This window comes from Rana temporaria, chromosome 13, assembly GCF_905171775.1.
Source record: "Rana temporaria chromosome 13, aRanTem1.1, whole genome shotgun sequence".
Taxonomy (NCBI): Eukaryota; Metazoa; Chordata; class Amphibia; order Anura; family Ranidae; genus Rana; species Rana temporaria.
In genome coordinates this window covers 40,272,710-40,290,167 of record NC_053501.1, presented here as the reverse complement: position 1 = coordinate 40,290,167, position 17,458 = coordinate 40,272,710, and the positions used below count along the sequence as shown (strand labels likewise).

The 17,458-nt window shown below is 42.8% G+C and overlaps 1 protein-coding gene across 1 annotated transcript in view; it reads right to left on the bottom strand.

Annotated features, from left to right (window-relative positions):
• Positions 1-17,458, bottom strand: part of KIAA0586 (KIAA0586 ortholog) — a 198,372-nt gene that overhangs the window by 154,036 nt on the left and 26,878 nt on the right. The window contains 6 exon segments of the mRNA XM_040331961.1: positions 2,762-2,982; positions 7,023-7,061; positions 8,700-8,823; positions 14,483-14,603; positions 16,447-16,518; positions 16,520-16,615. Of these exon segments, the coding sequence (XP_040187895.1) occupies positions 2,762-2,982; positions 7,023-7,061; positions 8,700-8,823; positions 14,483-14,603; positions 16,447-16,518; positions 16,520-16,615 (673 nt within the window).

Here is a 17,458-nt window from a genome sequence, read left to right as displayed (position 1 = left end):
ATGGTTCACATCTCCCCTCCAAAACGCCTGACCCCGAAGCTCAAACAAGTTCCGTACCCTTTTTTGTCGCGCGAATCGGGCGGTTTGGTCGTTTTTAAACATTTCCCATAGAAAGTAATGGAAACGCTCGATTCAAGCGAATAGCGCAACAACAGGCGTTTGCTACGGGCGTTTTGTTGCTTTAAAGCGGGAGTTAACCCGAAAAAAATGTTTTAACATTAGATTGAGGCTCATTTTGTCTAGGGGAATCGGGTATTTTTTTTAAAATCGAAGCAGTACTTACCGTTTTAGAGAGCGATCTTCTCCGCCGCTTCCGGGTATGGTCTTTGGGACTGGGCGTTCCTATTTGATTGACAGTCTTCCGACATGTTTCCGACGGTCGCATACATCGAGTCACGAGTAGCCGAAAGAAACCGAACGTCGGTGCGGCTCTATACGGCGCCTGCGCACCGACGTTCGGCTACTTTCGGAAAATTGTGACGCGATGGATGCGACCGTCGGAAGCCTGTCAATCAAATAGGTACTCCCAGTCACGCTGCCCATACCCGGAAGCGGCGGAGAAGATCTATCTCTAAAACGGTAAGTACTGCTTCGTTTTTAAAAAAACTACCCGATTCCCCTAGACAAAATGAGCATCAATCTAAGGTTAAAAATTAACATTTCCGGGTGAACGTCCACTTTAATCAATAGAACATTTCACCCAGGCAGAAGATAAAAAAAATCTACCAACATAGCAACAAGTGATGAAAAGATGATAATTTTTCCTATTGGCTAAAATAAAAAACGTCAAAGTACAAAAACGTCGGACGACGCTGTATGCAGACGCGCAAATAAGCATGAATACGCGCGACAAAATGCTGGAAAAAAAACGACCGAACGACCTACGCTCAGGTGTGAATGCAGCCTTAAAGCCCCCTTCCCATTGGGGGGGCTTTTTTTAAACGCCAAAGCACCTGAAAAACGCCCCAGTGTGAAAGGGGTATTAGCAGCACTTTACCAGGGTTTTTTGGGAGCTGGCAGTGTGAAAGAGCTCTGAAAGCACTTGGGCTTTCACATTGGGATTGCAGATGAGGCTTCTTTCAAGCGCATTACAGGCTTTTTTTTTTACGCCAAAGCGCCGAAAAATGCCCCAGCGTGAAAGGGTCCTTAACCACTTGCAGACCAGCTACGTTTTGCGACCTGCTTTTGGGGCGTCATTAACTTTTTCTAGACAGCTGCAGCAGATTGCATGAACGCAGTGCGCTTGCTATGCAGTGTGGGTAACGCACAGGAAATACTGAAGTTAACGCACCACATCAGCTTGAACCCGGGGCTCAACCCCTGTCCTAAAGATGCAACAGGAAGCGGATCTGAATCTCTCCAAAGTAAAGTAAATGCCTTCAAAGACAGTTGTTAATGGAACAAGCGCCCCATTGGGATATGATATCACTGTCATAAAGCTGTATGATTAAACTTAATAAAGATCTGGAATGCATTTGAGTGGGAGGATCCAGGTGGGGTTCTTTGGTTGGTCTGTCTTGATTAATAAAAGGCTGAATTATACATGATGCGGCCTTGTTTTGTTTGAGTGGGTGGCAATAAAAATCTGACAGAGGTTCTATAATTTAACTCAAGCCAATTACATCTGTATACCATTTTAAAGGCTTTACACAAATTTTATGAAACTTTGTTTTTTTAATCTTATGTTACTGACCTTCCAGGGTTCTTCTGCAACCCTCTTGCAAGCAACAGATGCCCTCTGCTGTCTACAGTACTCAGTACACTGAAATCTGTTTGTTAATGTGGAGTTCCAACCCAAACATTTTTTAAGAGAAATAGTTAGAAACTCAGGCCCAGATTCTTAAAGGACTTATGACGGCGCAGCGCCATGTACGCCGTCGTAAGTCCTAATCCGACCCGTCGTATCTATGCGCCTGATTCTTAGAATCAGTTACGCATAGATATCCATTAGATCCGACAGGCGTAAGTCTCTTACGCCGTGGGATCTTAACTGCATTTTTTTTTTGACCGCTAGGTGGCGCTTCCTTCTTTTTCCCCGTCGAGTATGCAAATTGGCTAGATACGGGAATTCCCGAACATACGCACGGCCGACGCAGTAAAGTTACGACGTTTACGTAAGGCTTTTCCCGACGTAAAGTTGCCCCTGCTATATGAGGCGCAGCCAATGTTAAATATGGCCGTTGTTCCCGCGTCGAAATTTGAAAAAGTTACGTTGTTTGCGTAAGTCGTCCGTGAATGGGGCTGACGTCATTTACGTTCACGTCAAAACCAATGACGTCTTTGCGACGTAATTTGGAGCAATGCACACTGGGATATTTTACGGACGGCGCATGCGCAGTTCGTTCTGGCGAGGGGATGCGCTTCATTTAAATGATACACACCCCCTACCTGCCGAATTTGAATTCCACCGGGTGATTTACGCTACGCCGCCGCAACTTTACAGGCAAGTGCTTTGTGATTAAAGCACTTGCCTGAAAAACTTGCAGCGGCATAATGTAAATCGGATAAGTTACGCCGCCGCAGAGATACACCCAGTGTACAAGAATCTGGGCCTCAGAAAGGTTTGCGTTTCCGCCTGTGTTCCCACTGGGGAGATTTATCCTCACTTTTCATCTCGAGTCCTGTCTGAGTAGAAATCCCTCCAAGGTAGCAATACAATTCAAACAAGGATCTAATCCTAACTACTTCATGCAAACTAAAACACAGTATTAAAAAGAAAAAAAAAAAAAAAGTGCATAATAGAGAATAATGTAAATATTACCCATCTGTGGTCAAAGCACTGATGAGGGAGTGCCAAGCAGTGCCATCCCTGGCCCGGTTAATGGCTTCTAAATTGTCTTCAAAGATTTTCTTCCTATTCTGCACTTCTCTCAAGATGCGCTTTGCATCCTCAAACCTTGACTTTGGTAGATTTACAGCTGATTGACGAAAGGAATGTGATGCAAATACAGGAGCAGAGGTAATGATGGACGATGCTCTTGGCTAAAGACAAAAGAGACGTTGGCATTACACCGATTTTCATCATGGTTAAAAAAAAAAATATGTAACCCAATATGTGGATAGCAAGTACAGACTATGCAGCATTGGAGATCAAAATTTAAAGACAGCGGACTTCCCTTGCAGTTTAATTTTTATTTTTTTAACATTATCCTTTTACTGCCTACAAGATGAAAATATTATAAATGAATGGGAAGTAGTTGGATACTTAAATAATGTGATAAATAAGAAATGGAGGGTTAATAGGAAGTTACAGTAAGGAGGAGATAGCGCCCAATTAAGAGTTATCAAAGTACCTAGGCAAAATGGGTAAACAGATATTGCTGGTGGTTTCTTTATTTTTGTTTCAATAGGTGAAGGGTAATACAGTTTTTTACCCCGGAAGTAGTAACTAGATAGGGAGAGGATTTGAATTAAGGATGTACTTATGTTGTATAGCTGGATCAGATGGCCTAACTTGTTTGTGTTGTACTGTAAGTTGGGATTATTACCCTCCATGATACTGTTTACATTATTTGTGTATTATGTGATAATTTTGGGAAACCTTGAATAAAAAAGGATTATACTAAAAAAAAATATATATATATACATTATAAATACAGGCAGAATGCCAATAACCAAAGACCACATATATAAAATCTTTTTCTGGTCCCTCCCATCATGCAAGGAGTACAATGATCGTGCAATACAAATCTCCCCACATCACCACGGCTTGGATCGGGGGGGGGGGGGGGGGTAAGGGGAAGTGATTAAATTACAAAAATAACGTACAATTACCATATCACAGAATGCTCTAATAAAAAGGTCAGATTCTGTAAAAAGTTTGCTAAAATCCCTGTAGTGTATATAGTATACCTTTGAGTATATGCAAGTCCTCACCTTGTAAAACAACCCATTCAGTTTAAAATAAAAATGAAAAGCAAGTCATTTGTGTATAGAAAAAAAAACATGATAAATGCCTTTTTTTGCCCTTTTCCCTCTGTTCTCAGCTACACAAGAGCTGGGGGGAGACAGCATTACACCAAGCTCCCGGTTGGTGTGCTGCTGTGCAGAGTGGGTGTGTCAGGATAAGTCTGATCAATGGAGGTGAGCAGGCCGAGTTCCCAGCACAGCTAGAGAACCGACCACAATGTGTTCTCCTGCTTAGTGTGGTCATTTTGTAATAGGATAGCAGAGGGACTAGCAGGAACACCAGGAATATCCGGCAAAGGAAGCAATAAAAAGAGAACAGGATACTTTTCCATACAAGTACATGGTACGGCAGAAACATATCAGGAACGTGAAATGTTGGGTTTACATAATCTTTAACAATAGTCAAGTTACATTGATGCTCTAAACCAAGCACATAAAATAATTTGTCTTTGCTTAGTTCTTAAATGTGGTGGTTGTACTAGTTTTTTTTTCCCCCAGGCAATTTTTTCATTAATTGTTAGGCCCCGTACACACGACCAAGTTTCTCGGCAGAATTCAGCCAGAAACTCGATCGGAGCTGGATTCTGCCGAGAAACTCGGTCGTGTGTACACTTTTCGCCGAGGAAGCCGACGAGGATCTCGTCAGGCCAAATAGAGAACATGTTCTCTATTTCCTCGTTGTTCAATGAGGAAAGTTGGCTCACCGAGATCCTCGGCGGCTTCAACACAGAACTCGATGAGGAACTCGATGTGTTTGGCCTGTCGAGTTCCTCGGACGTGTGTACGGGGCCTGACTTGTTGATCCTACCAGGAAAAGGGAAATCCTTTAAACCAGAAAGGCTAGGAAACAAAGTCCTGCTGGAGTTCCAGCAGGTGACAACAAAGAACCATCTTCAGCTGAAAGTTATAAAGGAGTTCCAAGGTCTCAGGAGATATAAAAAAAGGAATTACAAAGTCAACCAGGACTTGCAGGGTATGAATTCACATACTGTAAGCAGGACAAAGCAGAAGAGTGTACAGAATGAAGAAGGAGTACAAAAGTCAGGATAAAGTTCCCAGAGACTACAGAGCAGGTGGAACTTTATCTCCATGAATGAAGATGTAAGGGAAGTACATTCCTGCTAGTCTTTCTTCTACTCTTCCTTCACTTGAATGGGCTGTCCTATGTGTTAAAGATGCACAAAGAAGCTCCCAAACTAGAGATGCACCGAAATGTCGGCCATTTAAACATTTGGGTCGAAAATGGTGATAGAAAAACGCACGCGATTTTGCTGCAAATTCGCAGCAATTTTAGCCACGATTTTGACCCATTTTACCACGCGTTTCGCGATAGGTCACTTCGGCTCGGGGGACTCAGTGCCCCGAAGTGACCTATCACAAAACGTGTCGTGCGGAGCGAGCGGCGTGCCGACGTCATCTCCTCTCATCGTTGTAATCTCTACACGAGCGGTCTTTTTCCTGTAAGCGTCCGGCCGGCGCTACAGGTTTGAAGCTTTTGAAAATCATCTGAAATGTGAGTTGTATACCTATGTGCCTGTTTCAAATAAAAATACCCCTGGTTTTATGCTATGGAAGCACTTCTTTCTTTTATATGATCCCTGCCATTGAGCCTATTTGTGAAGTTCTGCTGTATCGCGGATATACCACTAACCAGTTCCCTATTGGAGTGATATGCTGGGTTTGGTCCATGAGGACCTTTGCATCTGGTAAGCAGATTTTTGAATAACGGTGGTGGATTCACATGAGGTTCGCTGGGATCACAAGCATTCATCAGTTGGGTTGTGCACGGGTGTTTAATCTGACACTTATCTATGGACTGTCTTCACTCACTGGGACATTATACATAATATTTGATCATTGATTTTTGTTTCTTTCGTTTTTTCTTTGCTTATATTTTTTTGCATGAATAATTTATCTTCACCTTACATTGTAATTCACCTTACATCGGATGGAGAGGACATTGATCTATTTACATGTTCATTTGTAGGTATATATATCACTGTTATTTAATACGTATCACTTTATTTGTGTCTGTTATTAATTTTTCAGGTACAATAGTTTTACATTGAGGAGCACATATAGAGGGCATAGAGCCCAAAGAGGAATACTAATTTTTGGTTTAACGCAGTTACACTTTTTCCATATTTTCTTATGTTGTTTTACATATTAATTGCTGCTTATTAATCCAGAACCCAACATTCGAACATAGCGCAGTTGTTTCCATCCAATCCACATATAAAAATATATTAATATTTTTTTAAACCTGTCATTTCAGTTTTTTCGGGTTTCAGTCACGCGCATCCTGCATTTTTGATTTCAGTTTCAGCACCAAAAATTTCCATTCGATGTACCTCTATCTCAAACCTTTTCAGTTGTGGCACGCCACTAGTTTTTCAGAGCATTTTGGGGGCATTTGTAGTGCTGCAAAACATGCATCCACTAACCGAGCTTGGGTGCCATTAAGAATGAATAGTGAAAGTGCTTTGTGTGCAACATTTAGATGTGAACCGAGCCTAGAGAAAGAAAAATCAGTAATGAAGTGACCCACAACCAGGGTCAAAACGAAGTCAAGGAATGGAAAGCAGGATAGTTGCCCTAGCTCGGAAAAGTGTGAGTTGGAGATCTGCATCTGTGGAAAGGGTAGGCAAGAGAGCCTGAGGGCTGAAGCCAGGGAGGACATGCCAGGGCAAGACAGTAGCAGGGCCTGAGAGCAATACACTACCCCTGTATAAGAGGGGAAAAAACATAACAGACTCATGTGGGGCAACTGAATAGCACGAACAAGAAAAAAAAAATATATATATATTTTTATAGTTTGGATAAGGCATGGACAAAAAAGTTGTGCTGAAGGAGGGCATCAGGAAGGTACCTTGGCATTTAGACAATAAAAGGTCAAGGGAAAAAAAAATTCTGGGAGGATTTAGGCACAGCCGCTTGGAGTGGGTTGAGTTATATGGGGACACCAAGAGGCAGACCCAGTGAAGCTTTTGCCAGTTTTCAATCACTTGAAGGTAGCAGCATACAGTATAACCCAATATAATGGCCTAAGAATCAACTTCTGTGTCCTGTACCATATGATAAAAATCATGAAAATGAATGCACAACATACATACCTTCAAATCTTCACCTTGCGATGCCCATTGCTTTGCATCCTTAATAAACCAAAAAAAGTATCTTAGGTGACAAGAAAACAATTTTGCCTTTACAGATTAAAGACACAGCTTTTTAATAAGTAAACATTACTATATAATGACACTCCACATTAAAAGTGACACTAAACACTAGTCTAAAAATGTATATTGTAAATATATTCATTTATATATGTATTGTTAACTCAAAAAGTACATTCTATTACTCTCAGCTTCCTCCAAACCTCCAAATTCCTTCAATTTGCTGCTGTGATTAGACTTCCAGCTAAAGTTTGTCTACATTCGCTCTCCACGGTCCCACTGTATTTAAGAATGTAGCCACCCTCGTGAGATGGGCTATGGACTATGGCAGAGGTTTCCAAACGTTTTAAACAAAGGGCCAGTTTACTGTCCTTCAGGCTTCAGGGGGGCACCGGACTGTGGCCAGAGTGAGTAGAAAATGTCCTGGCATCAGGTGGGAGTAAACACTGTTCCAGTATTGGTTTTAACAGGAGGAATAGTTCTCCATCAATGGTGTCAATGGGAGGAATGACGCCCCATCATTGGTCATAGTAGGAGGAACCTTACCCCATAGATGGTGAGAAAAAGTGCCCCATCATTGGTCTTAGTAGGAGAAACAGTGCCTCATCCATGGTGTCCGTGGGAGGCATAGGGCTCCATCATTGGTCTTAGTAGGAGGAACAGCTCTCCATCGATGGTGTGAGTGGGAGGAATAGTGCAGCATTGATGGCATCAGTAGAAGGAATGGTGCCTCATCATTGATGTGAGTTGGAGGAATAGTGTCCCAAGGGCCAGATAGAAGCAAGGAAAGGGCTGCATCTGGCCCCCAGGCTGCAGTTTGGAGGCCACTGGACTATGGGATTTGTAGTGTGCATAGAGCAGTGCACATGACTTCAATTAGCGTGCACAGCTTACTCCAAATAAACAGAAGAGAAAGCGAAGGAGAGGTTTGGGAGCCAACGGATGAGGTTACAAGGAGGAAGAAAAACACTGTTTCATGAAAAAAAACTGCAGGGTCGTTAAGTAGTGAATGTGAATAGATTATTTCTGAAGAATAAGGGCCATTTCTCACGGGGCGGATCAGTAATGCTCAGCGGGGATCGCTCCGTTGATCCCCACTGAGCCGGCGGATGACAGGGCGGTCCCCGCACACTGTGCAGGGACCACCCTGTCTTTTCTCCGCTCTCCCCTATGGGGGGATCGGATGAACACGGACCGTCTGTCCGTGTTCACCCGATCCGATGACGGAAGGAAAAATAGGGTTTTCCTCCATCTGCAGAATCGGAGGAATGCATGAGCGGGCGAGATCGGGTGTCAGCAGATGTTCATCCGCTGGCACCCACGATCTCATAGGGACCAATGTATGTCCCTTTTTCATCCGTACACGGATGGATGAAAAAGCGGACATACGGTCCACCCGTGTGAAAGAGCCCTAAGGATATCATTTAACTTTTGGACACTTTGGGGTTGATTTATAAAAACTAGCTCCCCAGTTTTTGTAAATCAACCCCTTTTATTGGGGGCGAGGGAGCGGGTATCTGGTTTTGACAGATACCCACTCCTACTTCCATCAAGGTTACCTAGGCAAATCACTCAGACAAGAGAGTAGCAATACTGGAAGATGGATCTGCACTACCTCACCTTTACCAGTTTCTGCATTTCCTGCTTTAGCGTATTCAGGTCCTGCAACACATCATCAGCTTTCTGGACTGCAGTGCTAGAGGTGACATTGGTTCTTGTAGTGACACCATCACTCTGGAAAAAGCTGGAATAGAAACATTGGCATTTCTAGGTGAAAAGAGCAAATTTATAAAGAACGGTATTATATAGTTTTTCTCTTATTGTCTTTTTATCGTGTTTGAAGATATCAAAGATGTGTTATGCAATAGACATTTATATACATAAGTGTCCCAACTGCATGCAAGCATTTGTGTGTGTATGGCAAGGAGGGTCTTTTTAATGATCTCATTATATTTCGTTATATTTAACCTGGGAATATCGCTGTGAAGCCCCCTATGCAATAGTACCGAGTAACAGGCCTGCTTTATAAAGACAAAAGTTCATTGCATTAAAAGGTTTATTAGACCTTTCATGCCCCATTTCTTCCACCAGCCCAGAGAATACCTGGACATGTAGCTTATACAGGAATACAGTACTGAGAGAGCTCGTGAACCTGTAGTGCTTTGTGTCAAGCTTTTCATTCATCACAAGTTTAATCAGTGAATAATTAATCCTTTATTATATTCCCTTCTCCAGGGGTCCCAGACCACAAGAGATGGCACTATAAGCCGAACGCTGCAAACAGAAATGTTTATTTGAATATATTTCTCAATAGCCACAAAGGATATAAATCCACTTTGTGTACATCAGATACCTTTACAAGGCAATAGCCGAGTTTCTAAATGTAGCAGTGACGTCATCACTGTGCCGCATGTAGTCTGTGCAGACAGCAGAGCTGTGTGTGGGACCCAGCAGGCTCACCCATAAGAAAACGTCAGTGTTTCGTTAGATTAGGTGACCCGTCAGATTTTGTAACCAAAGAGATGTTCTGTCGACGCCATCTTGCTATACCCCGCACTCCTCCACAGTAAGGATACAATGAGAAGGCATCAAGCGGACATCTTGTTACACCCACCAGAGTTTTGCATTTCACACTTATTTTTAACAGTAAACTCAGCTTATGTAGTGAAATTCTGTATCTTGAATTCCCTCAGACTGTTTTGATGTTGATTTTTTAAAGCAGCGGTGTTCTGTCATATTAACAAACTTGTGAGATCAGCAGCTTTGCCTCTGCTTTTAAAATTCAACATCTAAACAATCAGATGGATTTTTTAATCCTGTATTTCACTATATAAACCCAGTTTACTGGTAAAAAGTGTGAGCATAGTTTTGTGGTCTACTGTGTCGAAAGCTGCGCTGAGGTCCAGCAGCACCAGGAGACATGATTCTCCGTCATCTGCTGCTTTAAGTGCGTCATCCCATATTTTGAGAAGTGTAGTTTCTGTCCCGTGGCCTGGCCGGAATCCAGATTGTAGTGGGTCTAGGAGTTTGTAGGTGTCTAAATGGAGTTGTAGCTGTTGTACTACTGCTTACTGCTTTCTCAATGATCTTGGCAGGGGTAAGTAAGTGAAGCGAATGCAACGCGGTTTGAGATTCTACTGCTATTTCCAGTAAACATAGACCAGAGCCCTAGAAAATTGCCTCTCATTGATCGATAATGGATCCAAAACAGAACTTCTTTCTCCACGCAAACCAAAAGAAAAACTCTAGGACAACATGCACACCACACACCATCCTTGGACAAACCATCCCCCCCAAGCACCAAAGTCAAAAGCCTCCGAGTCATCTTTGACTCAGACATGACTATGGACGCACAATTAGGATCAGTAGTCAGCGGATCGCACTACCTTCTCCACCTGCTGCGTAGACTCATCCCCTTCATGCCGCAAGAGGACACAGCAGTAGTAGTTGGAACAATCATCAATTCCGAACTCGACTATGCAAACTCCCTCTACCTCAGCTTCCCAAATACCAAATTTTGTGTCTACAAGTTGTCCAGAACACAGCAGCCAGACTGGCAACGGGAAAAAAACTCTGGGAATCAATCACCCAGCCCCTGAGGACCCTCCATTGGCTAGCCATGAAGGATCGGGCTACATTCAAGACCCTCTGCCTCACTCACAAATGCACACAAGGAAACGCTCCTCAATACCTATGCGAGAAAATAAAAACGCTACACCCCTAGTCGCGCCCTCCGGTCAACTAACCAAAACCTCCTCCACATCCCCAAGACCCACTACAAATCTAATGGAGAACAAAGATTTAAAGCCCAAGGACCACGGCTATGGAACGCTCGACCCACAAACATCCGCATGGAAGAAAACCATCAGAAAAAAACGTAAGACCCACCTCTTCTGAAGACACAGGACGACGCTGGATGCAAAAAGCACCTTGAGGCGATTTAGTTCGCATTTGTGGCACTATACAAGTTACTCACCCACTCACTTTTAATATATACAGGGTATGATTTCAAGTCAGAGTGTTAAAGATCAGAATCCATGCAAAACTATGGCGCTCACACCACATTTCACACTATACATACAATATCATATAAAAATTAAACAACTGTCCACACAAAAATACATATTAAGAGCAAATGAACACAAATCACAGCTCTGCATGCCATCAGCTAATCTCCACACCTCCTCCAACAAAGCTGCCTAGAATACTTGATATGTATAGAAGGAGTACTGTACATGGCGTGGTATCTCATTACAAAGAATGGCCTCTTCTAGCTCCAGCCTGGGTCTTGGATGTGCTCCAGTTGGAAGCTGGCACAAGGCGATCCAAGTAGACACAATAAACAGTAAGCAGTCCAGACAACTTTAAACCATGCCAATAACTGTGCTTTTCCTGTGAATCGGGCTTGGAGTGCTGCCAGTTACTCGCCTCTCATGGTAACTCACTAAAGTAAAGCGGATCATAGCACTTGTTGTTATGGATACTAAAGTCACAGAATTACTTCCTTGTGTAATTTTGAACACCTTGGTGTGTTAATAGGAAACAAGGGGTAAATAAATGACATTTTTAAGAAGCAGCTGGAGAAGTGGCAGGGATGCAGAGACAGCTTACATCATGCTACTGGGATTTCAAATCTTATATCAATCAAAAGACAAGATCCATAGAGCAGAAACGGTAAAAGGACCTATAATACAATATAGTTCAACTTCATACAGAAAACAAAACAACTAGTACACAGACTGTATCATGTATTCCTGGCCGTCGTACATTCAAAACTGTTTTTATTTTACTGAATTCCCCAATTGCCTACTGCAAAAAACACAAAGATTAGCACAATTAATACAACTTAGGCCTGGTACACACGGCCGAGAAACTCGACGGGCAAAACACATCGTTTTGCTCGTCGAGTTCCTTGTGAAGCCGCCGAGGATCTCGGCGAGCCAAATTTTCCCATTGCCGTCAAGGAAATAGAGAACATGTTCTCTTTTTGGCCCGACGAGCTCCTCGGCGGTTTCCTTGTCGAAAAGTGTACACACGACCGGTTTCCTCGGCAAAAAAAAAAAAAACAGCAAGCTTCTTGCTGGTTTTTGCCGAGAAACTCGGCCGTGTGTACGAGGCCTTACAGTACAGTCAGTAGTACCCCTTTCTGTTTGGTGAAATCCTCCTCTTTCGATACCCCCCACCACTGTAATCTTCAGGTGTGGTAGGAGTCTCTCTCCCCCCACTTCCTCCATTCATAGAAGTGGTACTACAGCTTTTATGAATGAAAAGCACAAAGGGAGTGTACCTTTAAATAATTTGCCTATCCTCTATTCATAGAAGCTATAACACAGCTTCTATGAATGGAGGAGCTGGGCACAAAGAGCAGGCAGATTCAGGCACTCTTCATGAGAGCCTGCGACCATGCCCACAGATCTTCAAACCCCCCACAGGAGTTTGGGGGGGGGGGGGAACACCCGAAGAGGATTACACCTAACAGAAGAAGCATAAGCACACAGGACAAATTCTACTGGCTGTAAGTTAGGTCCCTTGTACTGATTTTTGTGTTTATTTTGGCTGCACTTAGGCTTTAAAGAAAGACTATCACCAGATGGAATAGCACATCAGAACTCCTGATCTAATTAATGTCCAACTCCAAAGCCTTTCCCAAATGCTGCCTGTAATGCGAACACTAGCTCTCCTTGTAACCCTAAAGCCTCATACACATGATCGGACTTCAAACAAACTTTTCCGTGGATTTTTGTTTGAAGGGAGTTGGTCGGGCACACCTATAGCATACACACGGCAGAACTTTTCTGCAAACTTTCCCAACATCACATGGTTTTTCTGCTCTTTACCGCCACCCGTTGGTCAACTTCTGCTATAGTTCCAAAAAATGGAGTATGGCTTCACTTAAGGAACATAAAAGAAAATGACAACGTAGCATCAAACAATTTACTAAAGTAGAATAGGGGGAGAGTGGGGAGAAGGGGGTAGTGGCTGAAGCTACACCGGAATATCTCCACTCAAAAGGGATTTCCTGGACTATCTCGGTACTGGTAATAACAAAATACAATGTAGTAAAAAATAAAATAAATTGATTTATTGGGAAAATCAAATATACAATTAACACTATTAAAATTGAACAAACAAAGAATAGACGCTCAGGGGTCCCCCAAGAGACGGAAGCGGGTAACCGTGAAACTAGTCGAGACTGCGATCATTCTGCTATTGTTGGTTGATTTTAACATTGATTTTTTTTTGGTTCTGGGAATGCGTGTTTGTACTTGGGACAAAAGTCCGATGGATTTCTGTGCACACGGTCGGACTTACACCATCGGACTTTTGTTGCCGAAAAGTTGCAGAGCGAACTTTTGTCCGATGAAAACCGGAAAAGTTTGTCCAGTGGAGCGTACACACGGTCGGATTTTTTGGAAAACGTGCTCATTTTGAAGTCCTACCGTGTGTATGGGGCTTTACGCTCACAATTAAGCCTCGTACACACGGTCAGACTTTTTGCCAACAAACTTCAAAATGAGCACGTTTTCCAAAAAATCCGACCGTGTGTACGCTCCATCGGACAAACTTTTTCGGTTTTCATCGGACAAAGGTTCTCTCTGCAAACTTTTCAGCAACAAAAGTCTGATGGTGTAAAGTCACGACCGTGTATATACAGAAATCCATCTGACTTTTGTCCAAAGTACAAAACGCATGCCCAGAACCAATGTTAAAATCAACCAACAATAGCAGAAGTTGACCAAAGGGTGGCGATAAAGAGCAGAAAAACCATGTGATGTTGGGAAAGTTTTCAGAAAAGTCCGGCCGTGTGTATGCTATGGGTGTGCCCGGCCAACTCCCTTCAAACAAAAATCCACGGAAAAGTTTGTTTGAAGTGCCGATCGTGTGTATGAGGCTTAACACTCCTTGTATCCCTCACAGTAAAGCTTGACAGGCAGAAATTTGCTCAGTGTGTATCACACTTGGCTGCCTACCACCTCGGCTGAAAATCGAAAGGAGCCCAGTAGAAAAACATGTTGGCAGAACAGCATCTGCATCGATTCAGATGCAGGCAGCGTTTGGGCATTTTGACAGCTGGCAGAGCCAGAATACTATAGCCGCAATGGAGATTCATCCATCGGTGTGTGTGCAGTGTGAATGCAAGAATGTTAGCTGTAGGCCAAAGAAAAAAAAAAAAAAAAAGTCTAAATTGGTGTGGCCAACATAACACTTCCTGTAATCCCTAATACTTGCATAAAGCACTGCAGGGTGAGGAAGGAAGCAGCATTTTCAGAGAGAGAAAAAGGTTTTTCAAAGCATTTCCAAGCTAAATCGGTCACAATTTATATGAGGGTATTGACACAGTACAGGAAATATCACCCTATAAAACACAAATGTAATGTATGATGCAGTCGAAATCTGATTACCGGCTATTAAATGGCTGGCTGTCAATCTTTGAGAGGTTTAAGGGATTGTGAGTTGCGTATGATGATTTTGACAAGGGAGTGCCATCGTGTCCAAGAATCTGCTGCAAGAAGTGAATTTTACCTGTTGAAAAACAAATAATCATTTAAAAGTTTTTGGTCCATAAAAGAAGTAGTAGAACAGTCTTTTAGTACAAGAAGCTGATAAATTTACAGAAAAAATACCCATAAACACATGCAGCCCATGTACATATGGAAAATATGAAAAATAAAACGTTTAGTCACGAGTTGAACTATATGACAGCACAGTAAAACAGGAGCAATCGTACAATTGTTAAAAAACTTTTGCACCATGAAAAATTACATAAAAAAAAAACCAAGATATGGAATTTTAAAAAGGTGCCAAAACAAGAAAACACATAAAACATATCAAAAGTTATTAGAGACATTTAAAAATCAACATTTCTCAGAATAACAACAATACAATACATGGAACAGATGCAACCGATTTGGATCTCTACATGTTTCGCCATAACGATGGCTTCCTTAGGAGAACTTTTATCAGGCACTGTATGTACGATCACTGGATGTTGAACTGTTGAGATCCAAATCGGTTGCATCTGTTCCATGTATTGTATGGTTATTTCTGACAACAAATGTTGATTTTTAAATGTCTAATACATTTTTTTATATATTTAATATATTATGGTCCGGATTCACATACATCGGCGCATATTTATGCCGGCGTAGCGAATCTAATATACGCTACGCCGCGCAGAGAGGCAAGCACCGAATTCGTAAAGCACTTGCCTCCCAAACTGCGCTGGGTTTCCTCGGCGTAGGCCGTCGTAGGTGGAAGTGGGCGTGAGCCATGCCAATGAGGCGTGACCCCATACAAATGATGGGCCGAGCGCCATACAAGTACTTAAAACGAACGGCGCATGCGCCGTCCCGTGGACGCATCCCAGTGCGCATGCTCAGAATCACGTCGGAACAACTGCCTAAGATACGTCGAATCACTGCCTACGACATGAACGTAACCTACGCCCAGCCCTATTCACGTACTATGTAAACGATGTAAAATACAACGGCTGTGTTCCCTGGTCCATACCTTAGCATGAGCTGCGCCTCATATATGGGGAATAACTTTACGCCGGACATACGACTTACGCAAACCGCGTATATTATGCGCCGGGCGCACGTACGTTCGTGAATCGTCGTATCTCCCTCATTTGCATATGTGAATAGGAAATCAATGGATGCCCCACCTACGTCCAGCGTAAATATGCGCCCATGATACGCCGGCATAGGAAAGTTACATGGGTCAGATGAAGCCTATTTTCAGGCGTATCTTGGTTTCAAAGTCCAGCGCATAGATATGACGGCACATATTTACACTTACGCAGCGTATCTGTAGATACGTCGGCGTAAGTGCTTTGTGAATCCGGGCCTATGTGTTTTGGAACCTTAAAATCCCATATCTTGGTTCTTTTTTATGTAATTTTCAATCACGGAATGCGGTGCTGATGATTCTCAGACATTCAGCATTTTTTCCTTTCAGAATCACTATAGAAGGTTATTTATCACCTATATGATATACAAATGAATATACTGATTACAAAGTTGATTTTTTTTACTCTTAGGTCAGCAAAGTCTAGGTCCTGAACACAGATCATATTAGCATAAAAATATGCATGCTTATATTGTAGGTGTTTTTCCAGGAACCTGGATGCTACAAAGTCCCCCTGAAGATGTCCACTGACAATAGAAACTTTGGATTGTTTGGAGTAAACAATAATTCTTGGGAAAAAAAATCTATTCTGGTTGTTTTAACTTTTCCTCAAGCAGGCTTAGCCAGGGAAATTGCCCTATTTGAGTGTAAACGGCTTGAATCAACAAGTATTCTGTAATGTGTGCACCATGAAGAGAACTTGCGCTTTTGCCATGTAAAATACCAAGAATCTCACCTGCATTCGTGGCATTTTCCAGACTCTTTGACATTTTCCTTCCCCAGTACAGCTTTGGGTGGAGGCTGTACATCCATAGATATTGGCTGTGGAGCAAACCTGCGGGGAGCTGGAGTCACTAAGGGTGACTTTCCTGAATCACTGGTCTCTGCCACAAGAGACACGGCAGCTTTAATGGAATGAAAGCAAAAACAATATTAAAAAGGGAATAAATAACGTTGTTCACATTTTTCTTTATGTACCATGTTCATGAGTAAAAACAAATACATAGGGCCAGATTCTCGTAGATCGGCATAACTTTGTGGGGGCGTAACGTATCCTATTTACGTTACGCCTCCGCAACTTTTACAGGCAAGTGCCGTATTCTCAAAAGAAAGTTGCGGCGGCGTAGCGTAAATAGGCCGGCGTAAGCCCGCCTAATTCAAATTGTGAAGAGGTGGGCGTGTGTTATGTAAAATAACCATGACCCGACGTGATTGACGTTTTTCACGAAGGGCGCATGCGCCGTCAGTGGAAATCTCCCAGTGTGCATTGCTCCTAATACGCCGCAGGGACGTATTGGTTTTGACGTGAACGTAAATTACGTCCAGCCCCATTCACGGACGAGTTATGCAAACAACGTAAAATTTTCAAATTTCGTCACGGGAACAACGGCCATACTTAACATTGGTACGCCGCACTTACGCCTCATATAGCAGGGGTAACTTTCCCCCGGGAAGAAAAAGCCTAACGTAAACGGTTGTATCTGTACTGCGTCGGCCTGGCGTACGTTTGTGAATTTGCGTATCTAGCTGATTTACATATTTCGGCGCGTAAATCAGCGTACACGCCCCTAGCGGTCAGCGTAAATATGCAGTTATGATCCGACGGCGTAAGAGACTTACGCCGGTCGGATCTAATAGAAATCTATGCGTAACTGATTCTAAGAATCAGGCGCATAGATACGACCGCTCAGAGATACAACGGCGTATCTGGAGATACGCCGTTGTATCTCTTTTGAGAATCTGGCCCA